This window comes from Thyridium curvatum (genome assembly GCF_004353045.1).
Source record: "Thyridium curvatum strain D216 chromosome Unknown NODE_9_length_649264_cov_80.371750, whole genome shotgun sequence".
Taxonomy (NCBI): Eukaryota; Fungi; Ascomycota; class Sordariomycetes; order Thyridiales; family Thyridiaceae; genus Thyridium; species Thyridium curvatum.
Genome location: NW_022156764.1, coordinates 405,471 through 420,975, shown reverse-complemented (window position 1 = coordinate 420,975; position 15,505 = coordinate 405,471). Strand labels below are relative to the sequence as shown.

At 57.8% G+C, this 15,505-nt stretch overlaps 6 protein-coding genes across 6 annotated transcripts; 4 read left to right on the top strand and 2 right to left on the bottom strand.

The window, feature by feature from the left end:
* Positions 1–218: 218 nt before the first annotated feature.
* E0L32_002330 (uncharacterized protein) lies at positions 219–1,929 on the top strand (the record flags this gene model as incomplete). Its single annotated transcript, XM_031136507.1, has 2 exons — positions 219–344; positions 406–1,929. The coding sequence occupies 2 exons, from the start codon at positions 219–221 to the stop codon at positions 1,927–1,929; spliced, it is 1,650 nt and encodes a 549-aa protein (XP_030988545.1).
* Positions 1,930–2,491: 562 nt separating this feature from the next.
* Positions 2,492–3,534, bottom strand: E0L32_002329 (uncharacterized protein; the record flags this gene model as incomplete). The annotated part of the gene is made up of 3 exons (XM_031136506.1): positions 2,492–2,720; positions 2,800–3,327; positions 3,374–3,534. 3 exons carry the CDS (start codon positions 3,532–3,534, stop codon positions 2,492–2,494), a joined length of 918 nt encoding a protein of 305 aa, XP_030988544.1.
* Positions 3,535–5,896: 2,362 nt separating this feature from the next.
* On the top strand, positions 5,897–7,045 carry E0L32_002328 (uncharacterized protein; the record flags this gene model as incomplete). Its single annotated transcript, XM_031136505.1, has 1 exon — positions 5,897–7,045. The coding sequence occupies one exon, from the start codon at positions 5,897–5,899 to the stop codon at positions 7,043–7,045; it is 1,149 nt and encodes a 382-aa protein (XP_030988543.1).
* Positions 7,046–7,457: 412 nt separating this feature from the next.
* Positions 7,458–9,235, bottom strand: E0L32_002327 (uncharacterized protein; the record flags this gene model as incomplete). Its single annotated transcript, XM_031136504.1, has 2 exons — positions 7,458–7,638; positions 7,722–9,235. 2 exons carry the CDS (start codon positions 9,233–9,235, stop codon positions 7,458–7,460), a joined length of 1,695 nt encoding a protein of 564 aa, XP_030988542.1.
* A 1,197-nt stretch (positions 9,236–10,432) lies between these two features.
* On the top strand, positions 10,433–11,930 carry E0L32_002326 (uncharacterized protein; the record flags this gene model as incomplete). Its single annotated transcript, XM_031136503.1, has 3 exons — positions 10,433–10,598; positions 10,642–10,733; positions 11,589–11,930. 3 exons carry the CDS (start codon positions 10,433–10,435, stop codon positions 11,928–11,930), a joined length of 600 nt encoding a protein of 199 aa, XP_030988541.1.
* Positions 11,931–14,698: 2,768 nt separating this feature from the next.
* On the top strand, positions 14,699–15,053 carry E0L32_002325 (uncharacterized protein; the record flags this gene model as incomplete). The annotated part of the gene is made up of 2 exons (XM_031136502.1): positions 14,699–14,806; positions 14,877–15,053. 2 exons carry the CDS (start codon positions 14,699–14,701, stop codon positions 15,051–15,053), a joined length of 285 nt encoding a protein of 94 aa, XP_030988540.1.
* Positions 15,054–15,505: the final 452 nt, after the last annotated feature.

The window sequence follows — 15,505 nt, the reverse complement described above, 5'->3', positions numbered from 1 at the left end:
AACTGGCTGATCGCGGGGTCCATTCAGTGCTGCCCCACCAAATAACGCCTGGCGCATTCAGGTCTTGTCTACCGACTTAGCACCAAGAAGCGCCCGAACTTTTTTATTTGACTCACACTGCGCCGACACTTGCATCACAATCTCATGCTCATGCTTCCGTCGTAGCAAGAAGGAAAGAGAACGACCCGACTGCTGTGCCGGACAATATCCCCGAAGATATGGCTCCCAAGGTCCACCTGCTCGACTATGTCGCCGGGAATGTGAGGAGTCTGGTCAATGCCATCGAGAAGGTGGGCTATGAGGTCGAGTGGATCAGGAATCCCGACGAGGTCGCCAATGCAGAGGTATGAGCTTCCTCCTTGTCCCCGGAAACACACCACTGACCACTGACACACCGTCCTGCAGAAACTCATCCTCCCCGGCGTAGGCCACTTCGGCCACTGCCTCTCCCAGCTTGCCTCGGCTGGCTACCTCCCCGCCGTCCGCAAGCACATCGACGCGGGCAAGCCCTTCATGAGCATCTGCGTCGGCCTGCAGGCCCTCTTCAGCACCTCCTCCGAGGACCCGGACATCCCCGGCCTCGACCTCATCCACGCGCCCCTCGACCGCTTCGACGACGCGGACAAGGCCGTCCCGCACATCGGCTGGAACAGCGCCGACACGGACGGCAAGAGCCTGTACGACCTGCGGCCCGAGAGCAAGTACTACTACGTCCACTCGTACAAGTACACCTACATAAGGGGGGAGCTCGAGGCGGAAGGGTGGCACGTCGCGACGGCCAAGTACGGCGGCGAGCACTTTGTCGGCGCCGTGGCGAGGGGAAACATCCTGGCGACGCAGTTCCACCCGGAGAAGAGCGGCGTGGCGGGCCTGAGGATGATCCGGTCCTTCCTCGACGGCACGGGCGCCAAGACGCTCGGCCAGCCCCTGCCAGCCGCCTCCCTGTCTTCATCATCACAGCAGCAGGGCCTGACCCGCCGCGTGATTGCCTGCCTCGACGTCAGGACAAACGACCAGGGCGACCTCGTCGTGACCAAGGGCGACCAGTACGACGTGCGCGAGAAGGGCGCCGACCGCAGCGTGCGCAACCTGGGCAAGCCCGTCGAGATGGCCAAGCGGTACTACGAGCAAGGGGCCGACGAGGTGACCTTCCTCAACATCACGTCCTTCCGCGACTGCCCGCTCGCCGACCTGCCCATGCTCGAGGTCCTGCGCCGCACCTCGGAGACGGTCTTTGTGCCGCTGACGGTCGGCGGCGGCATCCGCGACACCGTCGACACGGACGGCACCAAGGTGTCGGCCCTCGAGATCGCCACCATGTACTTCAAGTCGGGCGCGGACAAGGTCTCGATCGGGTCCGACGCCGTCATCGCCGCCGAGGAGTACTACTCGCTCGGCCGCAAGCTCTTCGGCAACACGGCCATCGAGCAGATCTCGCGCGCCTACGGCAACCAGGCCGTCGTCGTCAGCGTCGACCCCAAGCGCGTGTACGTGCCCAAGCGGGACGCCACGCGGCACAGCGTCGTCCAGACGAAATTCCCGGGCCCGAGGGGCGAGGAGTACTGCTGGTACGCGTGCACGATCAAGGGCGGGCGCGAGACGCGCGACATGGACGTCGTGGAGCTGGCGCGCGCCGTCGAGGCCATGGGCGCGGGCGAGGTGCTGCTCAACTGCATCGACCGGGACGGCACCAACAGCGGGTTCGACCTCGAGCTCGTCCGGCAGGTCAAGGGCGCCGTCAGGATACCCGTCATCGCGTCGAGCGGGGCGGGCAACCCGGCGCACTTTGAGGAGGTCTTTGCGCAGACGACGACGGACGCGGCGCTCGGGGCGGGCATGTTCCACCGCGGCGAGTACACGGTCAAGCAGGTCAAGGACTACCTGCAGGAGAAGGGGCTGGTGGTGAGGCAGTTTGAGGGGGAGCTGTAAGGGGTGAGAAGGAAAGGAGTCGGGGTGCATAGAGTGTGATGGGTGGGTGTAATGGATAGAAGTTTACGAGATAGATATCACACGGGGTCACGATGAGTTACGGGCCATCCGAGCATTATAGAATCTTGTTTCGCTGACAAACTGTGCGATTTAATTCGAGACGCGCTGTCCTATGGACGAGGTGAAACTACGGAAGATTATAGAAAGACTCGTAACTGTCTTCCCGGAATCATAAGAGAGAAAACGACTTGCTTGGTTCCCAGCCCGAAATGCGCCCTTTTTGTCGTGAGGAGTCGCTATGGATGCTGATGCAATTTGTGGGAACTCCGAAATATCAAGAAGGAATAGCAAGGACGGAGAAAAATAACGGCGACCAACAGACTCCAAAACCCAGTGCTTGACGGAGAAGAAAAAGAGAACATCCCACTATCTCAGAGAAAGCCTTTTTCGAACCCTACCATGCATGTGCAATGTGGTGCACTCGGTCAAAGAAAAAAAGAGAGAAATAGGAAAAAGATAACCCCAAGCTCCTCATCTCTGCTTTTCCCTCCTTTCCTCCTCTTTAGATCTCCATGCCCATAAAGAGCCAGCGGTCGCTGGTCACGTCGACGCAGCCGGGGGCCCAGTGGTCGAGCGAGGCCAGCGAGAAGCCGGCCCACTGCAGGCCCTTGATCAGCTTGTTCTCGCCGCCGTCGGGCTCGGGGCTGGCGGCCAGCATGCGGCGGTCGAGGCAGACGACGAGCTGGGCGCAGCCCAGGGGCCCGTCCGCGAGCTCGATGAGCGCCATGAGGCTGTGGGTCAATCCATGTCAGTATATATATATCAAGTGTGATTTGATGAGGTCAAAAGAAAGAGAGAGAGGACTCTTACCCTTGCTTCAAGTCCCTGTTGGCGGTGCCGGCGTCGAAAAAGGCAAACAGCGACTTCTCGCCGTCGGCGTCCTCGGCCAGGAAGGCGCGGAAGCTCGCGCCGCCGGCGTAGTCCCAGATCTCGAGCCAGGCGGCCACCTCGACGCTGCAGCCGGCGGCGGGAGACGACGACGACGACGACACCGCGTACCGGTCGGTGGGATAGTCGTTCTCGGGCGGCGTGCAGAGCTGGCCGTTGTTGTAGTCGCTCCTCCTGGAAGCGTTGCCAGAATGATCATGATGATGATGGCTGTAATAAGCACCCGTCAGGCCGGAGCCGCGCGAGGCCGTGTCCCTCTCACCGTGGAACACAGCCCGCATGGACTCGCAAAAGAACCTCTCACATTCTTCCCTGATGCGCAGTGCTGCCCCCCCTCGGCGGCTATTGAAGCTGGCGCCGGAACCGGACGTAGCCTGCGAGCCGCGCTGCTGCTTCCGCTTGGGCGTCAGCGCGAGCTCGTTGGACGCGGTGAGGGCCGCGAGGGGGGGGCTTGACGGGGGGGATGGTAGTCCTGAGGAAGGGACCTCAGGAATACCACTCTGCCCCTGTGGCGAAGGTAGTGCAGTAGTGCAGGCCGCGGAGGGCGGCGGCGTGGTCGACGAGGTAGCACGAGGCGAGGACGTTGGCCTCGCGGACGGCGCCCTCGCCCGAGTGATTACTACTGTAATTACTGTCTTGTTTTCTCATTGGCGCCATTGTTATTGCGTGGTAGCCACCGTGTTGCTGATCTAGTTTTGTTTGGACTGGAGGAGGGACAGGCTTCGATTTGTGAGCCTCGGCAGAAAGTGTTGCGTTGAGAGGAGACAGTGAGTCGAGCGAGTCGATTCGAGTTTGATTGACGGATTGATTGGTTTTGTGTTTCTGTTTCGGATTGGCTCGGGTAGGGAGGCGAGAGTGCTGTTATATAGAATACTGCTCTGAAAATTGCCTGATTCGGTTCGATCTGATGATGATGGAGATATCTGTGGACTTTTGCTGACTGGGTTCGTACAGTGTGTATGATGGATGGATGTCTTTGATGGAGGACGGACGGGACGAGGTTTTGGGTGTGGGAGAAGCGGAGGCGGTGGTGCGTGGTTTAATAAGGGTAAGGCAGCAAAAGACAAGGCAAGGCACACAAGGGAAAAGATGGGTGGGAATTGAAAAGTCCAGGAACGTGCAGCGCAGACTGTCTGGGCTTGGCTTGGCTTGGGAGTGGGTTTGCGGCGGTGGGCTTGGGGTGCTGTCAGGCCCACTCTCTGGGCCCTCCAGAGCCCCCCCCTCCCTTCCCTGGAGCAACCACTAGCGAGCGAGCTGGCGCCCTGTGGATAGCGGTGGATAGGCTCTGTTTGGCCCTCCCTGGCTCCTTGGCGTGTCCTTTGCATCACGTGGGCCCGCTCAGTCCCAGCAGATTGGCTAGGATTGCAGAGTCAGTTTGGGTCGCCCAGACAAAGGGCAGGGTGCGATTTGCTAATGGCCTCGTAACAGGAGCACAGAGAGAGGGGATGGCTTCTTGATGATTCTGGATGAGTCGGCATCCCTCTCTTTGTGTTTCCCCTCCCTTTTCTCTATCTCTGACTGGCTTCCACGCACGGCATCTTGATGATATTAGCTAACTGCCCTGCTTGGCTGTGGGGTGGAATTGACAGCCTCGTCTGTTGAAGAACAAAGGACACTGAGTCACAGGCTTGGATGGCGATGTACCTGTACTCTCACTCTTGCAGTTCTTGGTTCGATTTGCTCATTCGAGCACCGACCATCCCCGAGAGCGATTCGCACCGGGTCCTGAACAAGCCCGGTCCTACAATGCTTGCAGATACTACCCGAATGGTGCCGGCAGTCTTCTACAGGACTGTGGACAATCTATGCATGTCCATCACACTTGTAATCGCCACAGAACATCCGGGCCTGGGGTGTTCTGATCCATGGATGGCGGCATCGTCCAATGGAGGGCCGGTTGACAATCGAAATTGCCTGATGAGGTTGCCGACAGCCAGTGCGGATTGGCCGAGTGCCTCGTTCCTCTCTGCCTCTCGCCTCCCAGGATGGAAAACTACCTTGGCAAGCAAATATCATGATTCTCGAACGCCCATCATCCATTTCCGCGGCATCACTGGTGTTGCTCACTCATCCATGGCGCTACGGGTTATCGCCAGAGTCACAGACACACACCCGCGAACCCCGCAGCAGCCGAAAGTGCCGTTCGTGTGACTACCTACTTGTACACTGCGCTGTTGCGCTAACCCTCCCTGTAACCCCCTGTACTTGTAAGTACCTACCTATAGGTAGATAACTAGTGGCTGCCCCACGCACGCTTGCATGATCCGCGCCCAAGTCCCGTGTGACCGCCCGTTATCGATAGCCTCCCGCCCTCTCTCCTCATGCAACTCATGCAACTCATGCAACTCATGCAACGATGATGCAAGGCCGATCCTCCATCCCTCTCCCTCCATATCATGGCTGCCCAAACCTTACTTACCGCTCCTTATTCTCATTAACAGTGAGCTGTGCTCTTTTTAAAGTATCCCCACGAAAAAGAAAATAATATCCCGACCACCCTCTCCCATACATTCCGATCGTGTGATTCCCCCTCTCCGCTCATCCATATGATTGTGTTGCCCTCCTCCTCCTCCTCCTCCTCCAAGCAGGCAGACTACTCGGCCGTTTGTTTCAGAGCTCGGCAGTCGACTCTCTCTTGGACTGGTGAGACTGGACTATGACGGCGCCAAACCCCTCCTTGCTGATACCGTACCCTCCATCTCGGACTTGCATATGATCTCAGTCCCGTATAAGCTTTGCGCTCTCCGACGGGCCCGGACGAGACGACCGCGCCACCTGAACAAACAAACGCTTATTCCCTCTCCTCTCCTTTCCCTTTACGAGTTCCATATCGGACGGGATCCCTTTGAAAATAACATATACATGAACACAAAGGCGACCGAGCTTGTCCCGTGGTCTCGTCCGAGAAACACGCCTTATCTTGAACAGGCCCCACGGTCGTGATATCTCCCGAGTACAAACCACCCCCGACCAACACCACGTGAGGCCGTAATACCAAAACCCAAAACAGCCATAAACCATGTTCTCCACGGGCCTCTTCTCCTCGTCGTCCTCCTCATTCCACACCGGCGGCCACCACGGCACATCTGCCGCCTCCCCCTCCCCCGTGGCAGCAGGCAAGAAGGCCCAGCCCCCGCAGTTCGCCTCCTTCCTCCTCCCCAGCATCCCCGTGCCCCTCCGTCGCCGCCGCGGGTCCTCAGCAGCAGCAGCAGCAGCAGCGCTGCGGACCTCGTCCGTCTCCTCGTCGTCTGCGGCGTCCCCCCCACCCCTGTGCACCTCGCCGTCGACCACCTCCGACGCCGACCCGTACTCCCAGCCCGGCACCCCGACAGACACTACTGCTGCCTTCACGCCGCAGACGACGACCACCTCCGACGCCGACCCGTACTCCCAGCCCGGCACCCCGACAGACACTACTGCTGCCTTCTCCTCGCTGCCCCTCTCGTCCCAGCCAGGCGGCCTGTCCCGCCTGCGGCCCGACACCCTCCGCTGCCGGCGGTGCTCCGCCGACGTCGCCCTCGCCTCGCAGATCGTGTCCAAGGGCTTCACCGGCCGCCACGGGCGCGCCTACCTCGTCGGTCCCTGCTCCCCTTCCTCCACGCCACCGTCCTCTCCGGGTCCGGCGTGGGGGAGAAGGAACAAACACGACCAAGGAGGAGGGGGGGAGGAGGAGGGCCTCGCCAACATCACCGTCGGCGCCCGCGAGAACAGGCAGCTCGTGACGGGCATGCACGTCGTCGCCGACATCGGCTGCGCCGTGTGCCGCGGCAACCTCGGCTGGAAGTACGTCGACGCCGCCGAGGCGGCCCAGCGCTACAAGATCGGCAAGTACATCCTCGAGACGGCGCGCGTCGTCGAGTTCCGCAGCTGGGAGGACGGTGATGTCGACGGTGGCGGCGATCGGCGCGAGAGCGAGGACGAGCGGCAGCGGCAGCGGGTGGTACTTGGGGAAAGGGATGGCAAGGCGAGAGCTGGTGGGTCGTCGAGGCGGGCGTCGAAGGAGGACGAGTGGGTTTCCGAGGAGGATGATGACGACGACGATGCGAATGAGCCCGTCGTGTTTGACTCGGATGACGAGGAGGAGTGCGAGGACATCTTTGCTGGCGTGTGGGATGCCAGCGTCGTGGCCAAGCGGCGGAGCAGCAGGGTCAGCTCCGGCAGGCGTTGAATGACTTCTGGATTCTTCTCGACACGGTCTTTTGCTTCTTTTTTCTATGACTTCGCGACGATATACCCTCCTTTGGTTCCGGGACACTGGCGTTTGCGTTTGGGTGTTTTGCTTCCCTCTCCTCTCTTTTATACACCATCTGATACCCTTGAGGAGTTGGCAGTCGGGGGATGACAGAGGGACACAGAGCACGACTTTACATGACCGATACCACGTACCTACCTACAGGGCGGGAGAGATAGTTCTTCAGAATGGGTTCACAGTAACGAAACACATGGAAATTGACCAGTTTGCTGCTCGTTCAAATGTCCCCAATTACTCTACAAGTAATCACCGGTATCTGGTCTCGTCTTAAAAACACGAAATCTCTAAGCTGGAACCCTCATCCTCGCACCCAATTCAAACGCCGGATCTATTGCTGCGGCTCCTCGGCCACGTAGTGCAGGTACGCGCCCAGCAGCTTGATGCCCTCGATGTAGTTGCGCTTGTCGAGCTTCTCGTTGATCGAGTGCGCGCCGTCGGTCGAGCTGCCCATGGGCAGCAGCAGCACGTTCTTGCCCGTCGCCTGCTCAAACGTCAACGTGACGGGGATGCTGGCGAGCACACGTTAGCGTCAGCAAACACGGTTAACTCTCGCGACACCGCCGCGTGGTAGGAGGAAAAAGAAAAGACTCACCTGCCGCCCTCCCGCGTAAAGTCGGGCTCGACACCCCACACCCGCTCCACGGCCTTGGCCGCCGCCGAAAAGTTCCAGTGCTTGGGGCTCGCGACCCACCAGTTGCCCGTGTGCAGCGCGTCCACCTTGAGCGTGTTCTTGCTGCCGAGCTTGGCGAAGACGTCCTTGACGTACTTGTACACCAGCTCGTTGGTCTTGTCGATCTCCATGTCGGGCACCGTCCGGATCGAGAACTTGCCGATCACTTTCGCCGGGATGACCGTCTTGGCCCCCGGCGCAGAGTAGGCGCCCTCGATGCCGTGGACCGACAGGGAGGGGTACCGCCAGCGGGCCATGAGGGTGCTCTTCTTGTCGTCGTGGATGGTCGTCTTGGCGCCGAGCGACTCGTGCAGCGTCTCCATGGTGAAGGAGATGCCGTCGTACAGCGAGTCCTCGTCGGCCGTCACGGGCGCGACCTGCTCGGCGATGCCGGGGATTAGGATCTTGCCGTGCGTGTCGACGAGGCTGCCGAGCACGCGCACGAGGTCCGTCATGGGCTCCTGCGCCGTGCCGCCGAACACGCCGCTGTGCAGGTCCGCGCCGGGGCCCGAGATCTCGACCGAGTAGTAGTTGCAGCCGCGCAGGCCGTAGGTCAGGCAGGGCTTCTCGGTGCCGAGCCAGTAGTTGTCCGAGATGCAGACGGCGTCGGCGTCGGCAAAGTACTTTTTCCCTTCCTGCTCGATCAGCTCGTCGAGCCCTTCGGAGCCGTACTCCTCCATGCCCTCGAAGCACATGAGCAGGTTGACGGGGAAGTCGACGCCGGCCTTCTGGTGGGCCTCGATGGCGTTGATCCAGCCGAGGACGGGGCCCTTGTCGTCGGTGGAGCCGCGGCCGAACATGCGGCCGTCGTCGCCGACGGTCAGGTCGAAGGGCTCGGTGGCCCAGCCGTCGGCCATCTCGGCGGGCTGGACGTCGTAGTGGCCATACACCAGGATGGTGCGCTTGTTCTTGTCGCTGCCGTAGCGGGCGAGCACGACGGGGGGCAGGTCGAGCTCCGGGTGGTCGGGCTGCTTGCCGAGGGCGCGCAGCTCGACGCTGGCGCCGAGGGCCTTGAGCTCGGCCTCGAGGAAGTGGCCCATGCGGACGACGTCCGGGCGGCGGGCCGGGTCGGCCGAGACGGAGGGGATGGCGACGGCCTGGCGCAGGCGCTCGATGAAGCGCGGCGACAGGTCGTCGACCTGCTTGAAGAAGCCGTCGAGCTGGGGGGCCATCTTGCGGGCTTGGTGGGCGCGGGCCGAGTCGGTGAGGTAGGTGTGTTGCTGCTGGAGCTCGGGGCGGCGAGGCGATCGAGGGGTGGTGCAGGTCGAGGGGTGGTTGGCGGTCCTGCGGCGGTTGTTGAAGGCGGAACGGGCAGAGGTCGAGATGAAGGATCTTCTCTGGGCTGCCGGTACTGATACTGCTGCTACGGCTCCTACACAGCCGTGGGCCGAGATGGAATTGAATGCGGAAGGTCGGAGAAGCAGTGTGCGGGGCATTGAGAGGTGAAGGAGGAAGGAGGAAGAGCCAGAATAGAGTGTCACGAGTGCATGCGCGGCGATGGGCGGGCGGCGGTGGTGGTGGTGGTGGTGTGTGGAGAAGTGCGAGCCTGGAGAGCTCAACTCACATCACATCAGTGCGCCCCTCCAAAGCTTGAGTGCTCCCAGCACAGGGACTAGGTCACTACAGTGCTGCCCCGCCCCGTCGCAAACCGATAGAGAGCGCACCAATTCCGGCCGATCCCATTGCCAACAGTGGACCCTGTAGGTACCTACTGGAGGTAGTTAGTTGGCCGATCAGCCACCTGCATCAATCGATCTCCGAGCAGATTCTTCTCCAAGGGCATTCGTCTCCGATCATGTGCACTGGGGTTTGCGTCTCGGTGCTCGGCTTAATTCTTCCCAGGCTTATACACGTGGCCAGAGGTGTGTTCTCGTTCCATGTCATATTCAGGTAGTCTAGAGTGCACCCCGAGACGGCCTCCGTGGCCGAACCCGATCTCCGAACAATAGCGGAGTTCTTTCTAACTTTTCACATCGATATTTTTCAAGTTTCTGTTTTCGCCAATTGGTCCCGGAGAAGAAGAAAAGGGAAGTCGAATGGCCAGTCACAGAGCTGTCCGTTCTATCCCGGCGATAATAAGCACAATCATGTCTCCTTTCCGTCTTCGGGAAGTGTCTCTCGAACACCGGTCAACCTCATCGGCTTACCACATCCCATGCCCTTGAGCAAAATGCGACTCGTATGACGGTCCATCCACAGGATCATGTGTGCGGCATAAATTAAGCTGTCAATTACTAGTAGGAAAGATGCTACACCTCCCAAGACTTCAACCCTCAGCAAACCATAGCTACATGCTTCTCCAGGTCTTCAATACCAAGTGTCTCCTCCTTCCAGTCAAGCCCGTTAACAAGCATCCCCCCGTCGACCTCGGTAAACCGTTCCCATTAATGACCGTACTCCGTACTCAAATTCATAATCCATCTTTCGAGAGCTGCCTTTCTGCAGGGCAGCAATAGCTTCCCCTGTTCTCTGATCGTGCTATCTGTGTCCCACGCTGCACCTTCAAGGCTCTTGCTGGCGGTCCAGCATCAAGCCTATTTGTCCATTATCAAGAAAACCACCTCTCCGTAGGGTCTGGCGTCGTCCTTCATGGCACTAATGCACTGCTCTCCCGCACATTTGCACTCGCCATCATGCCCCTCCCCTTCACGCACAGCTATCCTTCTCCAGCCAAGCTTGCAAACGGCGGAGAGGCAGTATTCGACATGAGGAGGCGCTCGTTCAAGGAACCACACCAAACGATTGCAATTCTGTTTCCTCCTGATGTCAAGAGCGCAGTGATCATCTCCACTGCTCTGTGTGAGTCGGCGACGGACTTCTCGCTGAAGCGGACGCTTCGCAGGGCAACTACCCTGTCTTCAACTCGCTGTCCATTCGCCCTCTGCTTTCTCCTCCGCCCTCCTCGTCTGGGTCCTTCCTGCCATCATGATCACGGTTTGTGACTTCACACATTCAAATTTGCTGATCAGCATGACTCAAACATTTCTGTCCCTGAGCATTTCACAAGCATAATGTGCTAGCATGTCGCCCAATGTCTGATCATCCTTTGGGTATCCATCCATCCACGACCCACGATGCGGCTGCCTCTCAGTACACCGTCGAATGGAAAGCGAAAAGTGTGTTTCACCTGGAGCACAAGGTTTGCGATGATTACAACTGAACATAAGGCGCGTTTCGGGCTTTATCTGCGCTGATATTCATGGCGAGCTAGACCTCGAGCATGTTTGGCCTCAGTGATCCCGAATACTAATCATAATTAAATGCCCAATGGCTAGATTTACTACTTCTTGTAGCCCATCACATTCATATCTGGGTAGGAAATTAACACTGAGTGCCTCAGGGCACCTCTACATATATAAGGTAGTGGGCACCGGTACATATGGTGTAGGGGGAGCGACAACACACACTCGCTGTCATTCAAGCACAATGGCAGCACTGTTAAGTTTACTAGTGCTCGTCCAGACGAAAACATCTACTTCCTCCAGCCTCCATATCAGCCACAATCAGAGCGACAACAATCTCTGTAAATGCCTGCAAGTCGTCCGCCTTGCCTGTGTCAAACGGCCCGAATTCCCTGATGCTAAGATGCGGCAGCTTCTCCATGCCATCGTGACCAACACCCTCAGGCAGGGGATCTGTGCCTTTGGGTTAGCGAGGTACGCGAGGTATTCTTCGCTGTAGGTTGCTAGCGAGAGGTAAATCCTTCCTCCCCATCCCCCCACAAAGGATTCCGCATCATCAGCTTCGGAACACCGCCACGGCTCGGGCGTCTTCTTCTCCCGGACATAGCTATCTCGCTTCTCTCTCCCCGTCGAGGACTGGTTGGACGAGGCCTCCGATTGGGGAGACTTGACACAGCTGCCTGTCAAGTCTGGCGGCGAAGCGAACGCTGCAAATACGCATCCGACGTCAAAGCATGGATGGGTGACAGCCCCCCAGCTCCGGGTTGCGCCTCCGGGTTGCGCCTTCGAAGGAGGCTCATCGTCAGACAACATCGCCACCGCTCTGGATGTTCTTCGCCTCAAGGTAAACCGACCTCCTCTGGCCCCCTGCGGCGATTCCAAACGCATTTCGCTCGAGAATGTGGTGCAGAGCTGTTGGCCTGGTTCAAATCGCAACAGAAAGAACTGATACTCGAATCCATGGCGAGGGAATCCCGCAATGTCGTGTCGTGCCTCTTGAGTGGTGTATATGGGCACGCGAGCCGACCTATCAGGGAAAAGGAACCAGACCGGCAGCAAACACTCCAATGGGGGTGGTCAAAAGGCCTGTTCAATTCTGCAATCTGGTACGTGGATGATGGATGACGAAAAGGAAGCTATCTCCAGTGCTGGCCGTGCAGATCTTGCCATTCGCAAACACGAGCTTGAACACAACATGTGTGCTGCCCCAAGTGAAGCCATCGATATCGGTGATGCAGGCGACTCGCGCAAAAAGGTTTCGAGGTGCTGAAAATCCGCTGTGTCGGTGAGGTGGACTCCGGGCTTTTTCAGGCGCACAGCACTGGCTTGTGGTACCATTGTGGACGTGCCAGAAGGGAAGCAGTCCAGGTGAACACTCCCCCACTCGCTTGTCGACACTTTGAGGTCTTTGGCCATGCCTTGCCAAGACGAATTCCGGCGATAGGTGTGCGGTGTACCGGTGTTGCCCACATGCTGGTTGTGGACATTGTCAATGGCTGAAAAGATATGAGCAGGTTAGCCACCGAGATATCGTCATTGGACGGGCCTGGTGAGAGATTCTTACGCGTCTGGAGCATGTCGTCCGATGGAAACCCACTCAGTGACGAAGTTGCTTGGGGAGAGTTGCCAGGTATGCCATAGTACCAGTTCCATGCGACCGAGGCCGGAGTCCGCGGTCCGTGATCTCTGCCGCCGGTCCGCAGAGGAACAGCATAGCATTTCCCCGTCCCTCCACAGACACGGATCCAGGACAGCCTCTCTGATGCAGGATTCGCAGTACCGGGGAAGAGCATCCAACGATATGCGTGGGGTGTATCATACTACAGAGACCAGTGGCTCCGAGGCGGATATGGGACGGCGGGATATCGGGCAGCTGGCTCAGTCCCCCCAGCACAGTTGGCGCAGCCTCGTTGACTGCAACCTGTCTTGCGACGGCGCTTTGTGCCAGGACCGGGCTTGGCGAGTCCGACGACGCCATCCTGTAGGGCTGTAGGTCGCTTTGTTAGCAATGATATCACGTATTGCTTCGGCTGTTCTCCTTGAACCCTGTACCTCGCCTTGACAGCAGAGGGAGCAGGAACACATGACGATGAAGAAAATTAGGGAGGAATATGTAGTTTGACTGTGGCAAGGGGCAAAGGCCAAGCAACCCATGGTGAAGAGTGTTCAAGCAAGCAACGTACAGTGGGGTCAATCAATGAAGGATTGAAAGTAAACCAGGCGAACAAGGTGAAGAGTTGAACACGCTCGCGGTCCAGGGTGATCCATCTCGACATCCGTGCCATGGCATTTTGTGTTGTGTATGAATAAATATATATATGAAGTAGGGCTGGACAGTTCTCCCTATGATTGTATAACAAAGTCAAAGTCAACTGTCTGTCTGCCTTGGTTGATATATATTTCACCCGCCAGTGAGTCATCGCGTCATGCCAAAGTCATGTTGACTCTCTGTTTTCACCATACCCAAACGACAAATTCGAAATCCACCAAACACCCACTTTCGTGCTTCAATGAGCCCGTGGCAAACCCGCATCGGCTTCGATCCGCGAGCAGTTTGAAACCGCGCAAAGTTTGTCTCTGTACACTTGTGGCATCTGCCAAGAAAAGGAAACAGGATTCTGAGCCGACATCGAAGCCAATAGAGCGTGGGAGAATCTCGATCGGTGCTGCAAGCTACCAGCTCTTCCATCAGGCGATGACAGCTAGAACATTGACTCTGCACGAGAGGAAGACAATGGCTTGACCATTTCGAGTGAGGAGCAACGAGGGTGCCCGCAAAGAGTACTTCTAATTTTCCCATATACATGGCTCATATGATGCTAGAGAATTTCTTGGCAAGCCCCGTTTCGTTTGGACTCCAATGGAAATCCGTGGCTCTCCTTGCAAAACAACAAAGTCCTTCGAAACCATACACTTTGTGATGTCCCAAACACCTTCAACCTCGTCCAGCCAAATTTGCCACAGTTCTGTAACGCAAAACAATGCAGCGGCAGCCAAACATCTCGGATGTTCTACCAAACAAAGGCCGCACTTTTCCACAATTACGGAGTACCTATCCACGGGCCAGGCCTGGACGTCAGACATGGCTACGTCGCCTGCAGTGACGGGCTGGTCCACAGGCTGGAATCCCTGCTCGTCACTGACAAGCTTGTGGAGTCATGCGGGGATCGCGGTTCCATTCAATCGGCATCTGCGATCTATCACTGTATGCCGGCTGTCGCGGTTCCCCTCTCGAGCCACATGCTTCGCGAGATCCCCCTGGGGATCTTCACATGCGATGCCGAAGGCGTCCATTGTGTAGTTGCATTCCTCGGCCAAACGATTGGGTTACTTCGTCTGCTGTGGGCGGCAGGTGGTTCTCGGACTGGGTAGTATCGCTTGGGGTATTAAGATCCAGGGTCTGATGGTCCATGCGCCCCCATGGGGAAACATCGCCGGCTTCCGCTTTCGGAGATTCCAAGGAAGCACCCCGGCCTGGGCCTTGTTAGCCTCTTGCGTGAAGGTATCACCATGCCCTATTCGTATAGGGCACCCGAGACGCTGCGCGTGGGCGTACGAGCGCAGCACATGCCTGAGTGACAGGACCTCAGTGCCGCGGGATCCGTGATGCAGAAATCTGAAGATAAATATCGGGCTTTGCCTCCTCGAGAGGAAGAATCGGAAAGGAGCAAACGCGTCTTCACTCAAAAGCAAATCAATACATTCAGCACATTCAAAATGCAACTTACTACCTTTGTCGTCGCTGCTCTCGCGGGCATTGCCTTTGCCGTTCCCCAGGCTCAGGTCACCGACTGCCCTGCGACCTCTGCTATCCCGAGCTGCGGTGTAAGTTACCTCGTCGCCACGGGTCCTTTGCCATCGTCTCGAGTACGCATAAGCTAACAGAAACCCTTAGATGCCTTGCATCAGCTCTGCTGCATCGGCTGCCGGCTGCTCTGACATGAACTGCCGCTGCAGCAAGTCCGCCGTCATCCAGGCCTCGGCCTTGAACTGCGTGCTGGGCAACTGCGGGCTCGAGACGGCTTTGAAGGTCCGCTCTGCTGCTGCCGCTGCCTGCACGGCTTGCACATAAGCAAAGGAAACCAACTGTTGCAACATATCGGGGAAGCTCAGGAATCACAGCACTATGGGGCTCCAATTGGCTGTTCAGCATAGCTAGTCCATACGCTTCCACTTAGGAGAACAAAAACCTAGCCTATGTAGTGCTCAATGAGAAGCTGCTTTCTAGTCCTCAAAGAACCTTAGAACAATGCCTCTTTGACTTATGGTCAAAGGACCATGTGCGTCCATTGTCTTGACCCCATTATTCGAAGATTATGTCCACATCAACATGGCCTTTGTCCGTTGTTCTTTTCCTCTCAATTGTGGGCCGGCGGTCACATTTTGGAGAGTACTTTGATGCACATGTTCCCTCTCATGGTCTAGGAACTGTGGATGCTTGTTATCGATACTAGATAATGACTGCTTGTGTATAGACAGAACACACGTGGGTACTAATATTTGGTTCTGGCCATTACTGCTGCA